At 39.5% G+C, this 6,910-nt stretch overlaps 1 protein-coding gene across 2 annotated transcripts in view; it reads right to left on the reverse strand.

The window, feature by feature from the left end:
* STEAP1 (STEAP family member 1) overlaps positions 1–6,656 on the reverse strand; it is a 47,600-nt gene extending 40,944 nt beyond the window's left edge. For both annotated transcript variants that reach the window (XM_082259366.1, XM_082259365.1), the window contains exon 1: positions 6,563–6,656. In XM_082259366.1, coding sequence (XP_082115492.1) covers positions 6,563–6,604 — 42 coding nt within the window. In that variant the 5' untranslated portion in view covers positions 6,605–6,656. The remainder of the gene's footprint in view (positions 1–6,562) is intronic.
* Positions 6,657–6,910: the final 254 nt, after the last annotated feature.

Raw genomic sequence — 6,910 nt, forward strand, 5'->3', positions numbered from 1 at the left:
TTCATACCCCTTGAAATTTTCCACATTTTGTCATGTTACAACCAAAAACGTAAATCAGGGATATGCAAACTGTGGCCCTCCAGCTGTTGCAAAACTACAAGTCCCATCATGCCTCTGGGTGTCATGCTTGTGGCTGTCAGAGTCTCGCTATGCCTCATGGGACTTGTAGTTCTGCAACATCGAGAGGGCCACAGTTTGCATATCCCTGACGCAAATGTATTTTATTGGTGTTTTTATGTGATAGACCAACACAAAATGGCACAGAATTGTGAAATGGAAGGAAAATGATAAATGGGTTTTCAAACTTTTTTACAAATAAATATGTGAAAAGTGTGGCATGCATTTGTATTCAGCCCCCCTGAGTCAATACTTTGTAGAACCACCTTTCCCTGCAATTACAGCTGCAAGTCTTTTTGGGGATATCTCTACCAGCTTTGTACGTCTAGAGAGTGACATTTTTGCCCATTCTTCTTTGCAAAATAGCTCAAGCTCTGTCAGATTGGATGGAGAGCGTCTGCGAACAGCATTTTACAAGTTTTGCCACAATTGGATTTAGGATTGGACTTTGACTGGGTTATTCTAACACATGAATATGCTTTGATCTAAACCATTCCATTGTAGCTCTGGTTGTATGTTTAGGGTCGTTGTCGTGCTGGAAGGTGAGCCTCCACCCCAGTCTCAAGTCTTTTGCAGACTCTAACTAGGTTTTCCTCTAAAATTGCCCTATATTTGGCTCCATTCATCTTCCCATCAACTCTGACCAGCTTCCCTGTCCCTGCTGAAGAAAAGCATCCCCACAACATAATGCTGCCACCACCAAGTTTCACGTTGGGGGGGGGGGGGATGGTGTGTTCAGGGTGATGGGCAGTGCTAGTTTTCTGCCACACATTGCGTTTTGCTTTTAGGCCAAAAAGTTCAATTTTGGCCTCATCTGACCAGAGCACCTTCTTCCAACCCTGCTTTAGGGCGGGTTCACACTAGCTGCGGCCATGGCACACAGCAGAAGGTCCGGTGCGTCCCTGTTCTGGTTTCAGGTGTGAATCTGGTCCAGATTTTTGCCTGAATTTAGACCTGAAACGGAGCAAAAATGCACAGGACCCACTTCCAGTGTGAACCGCGGCCACCTCGGAGGTGTGTGAACCAGTCACACTCTCCTGTCATTTGAATTAGATGTGGGGAAAACTGGCTTTTACCTTCTCCACAACTTTATCCCTGACCTGTCTGGTGTGTTCCTTGGCCTTCATTATGCCGTTTGTGCACTTAGGTTCTTTAACAAACCTCTGAGGGCTTCACAGAACAGCTATATTTATACTGAGATTAAATTAAATACAGGTGGACTCTATTTACTAATTAGGTGACTTCTGAAGGCAAGTGGATCCACTAGATTTTAGTTAGGAGTATCAGAGTAAAGGGGACTGAATACAAATGCACGCCACACTTTTCAGATATTTGTAAAATATTTTGAAAACCATATATCATTTTCCTTCCACTTCACAATGATGTGCCACTTTGTGTTGGTCTATCACATAAAATCCCAATGAAAAGGCACTGTATGTACGGTGTTCATGTAACGACATAACGAATGATTCGAATTGATTCGGATCCATTTGTTTTTTTTTTTCTTTATTTATGAAAAGAGAAAATCATACAGGTAACAGAGCTGCCGTTAACCACTTTAGCCCCGCTCACATGGAGGCTACTGCGGCAAAGTGCCGCGATCCCGTCCAGCGACGTAGACCTACGTCGCTGGACTCCGCCCCTTATGGGCGGCGCTCGCGCGCCGCCGGAGGCTCGCTCCCGCTGTGTTCATTCACAGCGGGAGTCGGGCCAGGGGAGGAGCAGCGGCGATTGCCGCTGCTCTGCCCCGATCGTCGGGGATCGAGTCTGGAGATCCGCCCACTGTGTGTAAACACAGCGGGCGGATCTCCATAGTGACAGGGACTGACAGATCGGAGTGTTCAGCATAGCTGGACATCCGATCTGTCCTTCTGTCACACAGTCACCTCCCCCCCCCCACAAGTCAGTAAGCACCAGGCATACATTAACCCCTCCCTCTCCAATAAAATTAACCCCTTCCCTGCCAGTGTAATTTTTACAGTAACAGTGCATATATATAGCACTGATTACTGTAGAAATGTCACTGGTACCCCCAAAAGTGTCAAAAATGTCAGTCAAGGGTCCGATCTGTCCGCCGCAATGTCGCAGTCCCGCAAAAAAAAAAAAAAAAAAAAAAAAAAAAAAAAAAAAAAAAAAAAAATCGCAGATCACCGCCATTACGCGTTAAAAAAAAACACCAAAAATGACAGAAATCTTTCCCTTAGTTAGTAAACGCAATAACTTTTGCGCAAACCAATCAAAATACGCTTATTGCGATTTTTTTTACTAAACATAGGTAGCATAAAACAAATTGGCCAAAAATTTTAAAAAAAATTTGATTTTTACATTTTTTGGGGGGGAATTTCATATAAAAAAAAAAAGTGAAAAATATTATTTTTTCAAAATAAACGCTCTTTTTTTGTTTATAGCGCAAAAAGTAAAAAATCGCACAGGTGATCAAATACCACCAAAAGAAAGCTCCGTTTGTGGGAAAAAAAGGACGTAAATTTCGTTTGGGTACGGCATCGCACGACCGCGCAATTGTCAGTTAAAGTCGCACAGCGCCGAATCGCAAAAAGTGGCCTGGACGGAAGACAGCAAAATCCTCCGGTGGTAAAGTGGTTAACAATCAACATGCAGCCGATAAGTATATTAAAAAAAAAAAAAAAAAAACCCATAGAAATAAATCATTTACAATATCCAAAAAAAAAAATATTCATCAAGACACAGATAGTTTAGATCATCACACACATCTCAAAACTATAATTCCAACTCCCGTCCACTGGGATGGAGGGAAAACCTACAGTCCCCAAGAGGGAGCAATATAAGCAAAAGTAAACTATACTAAAAGGTTAAAAAATAAAAAAGGGAGAAAGAAAAAAAAGGGGGAGAAGAAAAAAAAAAAAGGGGGAGGGGGGTAACAGTTGTAATGGTTGCCCCCACTTAAAAGTTTGATCTGCCATCATAATAATGCCTCACCTAGTAAGGCTTTACCTTCATCGGAATAGATGAACATATCCCAAAGCGCCCAAGTTCTCATATATTGGTCTTGCCGATTTTGGCCCGTTAATACCAGATCTTCCAGGACGTTTATCGATCTAACTTTCCTAAGCCATAAAACAACAGTAGGTGGATTTGGACTTTTCCAACACTGAGAAATACACGATTTCGCAGAGTTTAATAACAGATGACATAAAACTGATTTTCTATATTTCTTAGGAGGTATTGGTGTACAATGAAGTAAAAAGAAGGCAGGGTCCTCAGGTGTGGGGAAGTCAGAAAACCGTTGGGCTATGGCCCTCACTTCAGTCCAATACTGTTTCAATCTGGGACAGCTCCAAAATATATGGAGCAAGGTCCCCGGTTCCATTTGTTTTTATCCTAGGGAGCATAGTGTTAATATTCTAATAGGATTGTTTTTGTATTGGGATTAAACTTGGGAGACCACTCATTTAATTTGTATGTGTGCGGGCCAAAGTCATTTGGGAATAAGGAAATGATTTCAACTGAACATAACAAATGAATAGGTAATAATTTGTAATTTGTATTTATTCGTTTTATTTGGATGAGAGCGGTGCGGTAGTCTTTCACTCTTGGATAATCAACAGATTCTTTTTGCATTAACATTTTTCATAAAAAATGCACTACGTGTGAAAAGGAAACATATTGCAATAAATACAGTAAGGTATAAAAAGAGAAATAAGATGATGATTTCCACTTATTGAGTTTGGGTTGGATGGCGGTGGATTCATCAGAATCTCCCAATCATAACATAATGAATAAATTTGAAAAATAAATTTAGTTCCATTCTTAATTTGGCATGCAAATGACTCCAGTTGATCTTGTCCAATCAGCTCATTCCATTTCGCTTTGTGGGTTGGACTAGCAGGAATGACTCAGTGCCCACGTTAATATAGCCAATCTTCCAAAATAACAAAAAGAATAACAGAACTTCCAAAAATACAAATTGATTAGAAAACAACAAATTTATACTCTCCCAAAATAACGAATCGTTCCAAAAACCAATCATACGAGGAAACAAAATAAATTTACTTAATGAATGAAACCTAAATGAAACTAAAATTAATTTTTCTGTTGTGCACATCCCTAGTGGTCTGAAGAGTGGCTGGCGAAAAAAAAAAAAAAAAAAAAACCAAGGTCTGATTCAGTTTTTTTTACATGGTATGCATGTAGACATTTGTTTGAAATTTTACATGCATAACTGGACATGGCCTTATGCAAACCTCCTAACTTTTTAAGATGGGAACGAGGGACACCTATTAGCAAAAGTATGTAAGCATAGGACACACCCCCTGCCACACCCCCTTAAAGGAGAATTTTACAAAAGAATTATGACTGGTTAAACCAACAAGTGCTTTTTTTAACCCTTAATATTCCTTTATATTGGCTATTGAAATGTACAAATGCAGAAATGTAGAAATTGGATGAGAGGTTTAGCACTGGAAACACTTTTTGAAAGATAAATAGTGCATTTTATATACAATTATATAGATCAGACAAAAATGAGGGACAAATGAGGAGGAAAGAGGGTCTTTGTTCTAAATCAGGGACAGTCCCTCGGAATCAGGGACAGGTGGGGGCTATGCTTTATGTGATGCTACCTAGTGAATACAGGATCAGGGCAGAGATGTAAACAAACAATATACAGGCAGTAGCGGTGCAGGCGAAGAATTAACGCAACCTTCGATCATGGCTGACTAAAGGCTGAGGTCATTCTGTGCCTCTGCCTACATGTTAATGTTTACATGTCATCCTGATCCTGAGTCATTTACTAGGCAAGGGAGGTGGCATCAGTCATTCTTCTCCTGCCCCACTGCCTAGGGAATTACTCATTTTACCCGTACAGTGAAAAAAAAAAAAAAAAAAATGCACCCAAACCATGAAAAAAATAAATAAAATAAAACGAAAAAAACTGACGGACAGTCTTTTTTTCTGCCGTCACTTTTCTATGTCCGTTTGAGTTGGGATGTACTACAGACCATTTGTACTCATGATCTTGCTGAACACTCCCTGCCAACAAGATCCTGCATAAATTCATAGACCCATTTTAGACTTTAATGACTCGAATGGGACATTCCTGTATGGCAGGAGCAATGTCCCATTCAAGTCTATATTATAATTATTATTATTATTATTATTATAATACAGGATCTTTATAGTGCCAACAGTTTGTGCAGCACTTTACAACATGAAGATAGACATTACAGTTACAACAAAATAATTAGTTCTGCGCTGGGATGTGTGCAACAAGGCTGCAGCCTGCCTCACATATCCCAACACATGGGATATGAAAAAGAGAAAATAAAAATTGGTGGGTCTTTGAATGAGGTGCTACCAGTTGGTCCCACATACATGTGCCAAGATTGTCGAGTTGAATATTCCAATTGCATCTTTCCTGAGGAAGTGATAATTATGTCTCGAAACGCGTCGAGCATTATAGTTGCAATTGTTTTATTTTACGCATTATATATATATATATATATATATATATATATATATATTATTCTTACCCAGTACCATGTTTTTCATTTCTATGAGATTCTATCGCCCATCAGCTCACGATCGCTATCCCCACGTCAGTGGGACATTATCATATTTATGGAATTATGGTTTTATATCCTCTTTTTTTCATTGCACATGGCTTCAACAGTGATATATAATGTGGGGGGCACAAATTGATTCACCTTGTATTTCACCACCAGAGACTGTTATTGCACTTTTTTGCACTTACCCCTTTATTATCCTATGAGGACTCATGAATTTTTGGATTATGATATTTATTTATACATTTATGTGATAATTTGTGTATTGCATTTTTTTTGCACTGAGAGCACTTTTTGCATTATTGAATTTATAGGACATAGTGTGTTGGAGTTTGTTATATTTGATCTATATTGGGTTATGTATGTAATATCTCACTTATGTTTTTATGTGCAAATTGTTTCAAGGAGATAGCACCCTTATTAAATTTTATGGATATTTTTTTATTTACTAGATATATTTTTTATGAGGATCACACACGTTTTAGGCAGCGCCACCTATACCCCTTTCCTATATTTATTACAGTTACAATACAATTTGGTACAAAAGGAATCAGAGGGCCCTGCTCGTTAGAGGTTACAATCTAAGAGGGAGGGTTAATTGATAAAAAAGCTCGGGGGGGGGGGGGGGGTGAGTTAATGGAGAAAGTAAAAACAATGCATACAATAAATAGGAATAGGGTGGGCTTCTTTAAAGGGAAGTGTTTTTAGGGATCGTCTAAAGATGAATAGATTAGGAGACAGTTGGACAGATTGGGCTAGGGAGCTCCAAAGGATGGGAGAAGCCATGGAGTCGAGCATGAGAGGAGGTGACAAGGCAAGTCTATAGGACTTTATCATACAGGTGTCATCAGCCCGGTACAATTATCAGAGGAGGTAGGTACTAACAAGCATATACCACTCACCAGCATACCCTTCTCATTTTCCTCCATGTTATTTTTGCTCATTGACTACTTATGGAGACATCCTTGAGGTTTCAGACTGTACTCCGTGCCAGCGCTGTGAAGACAGAGAGGTCAGATAAATGAGGACTCCAATTCTGGTTTCTATGGGAATCTACAGTACTTTTCCAGCTGGATTTTGGTGAATGGAATCAGCTTAGTGTAAATAATCTAATAACCAATTAACATTGCGTTCACTACAGCTGAACTAATGGTACAAACATTAATCATATCCTAAATCAACTCAAATGGCTTTCCTCTTCTGTACACCCCGACTACTACAAGCACCCTCCTCTGTTGCCCTCCAATAAA

Source organism: Pelophylax lessonae, assembly GCF_965119305.1.
Source record: "Pelophylax lessonae genome assembly, chromosome: 5".
NCBI classification, from domain to species: domain Eukaryota; kingdom Metazoa; phylum Chordata; class Amphibia; order Anura; family Ranidae; genus Pelophylax; species Pelophylax lessonae.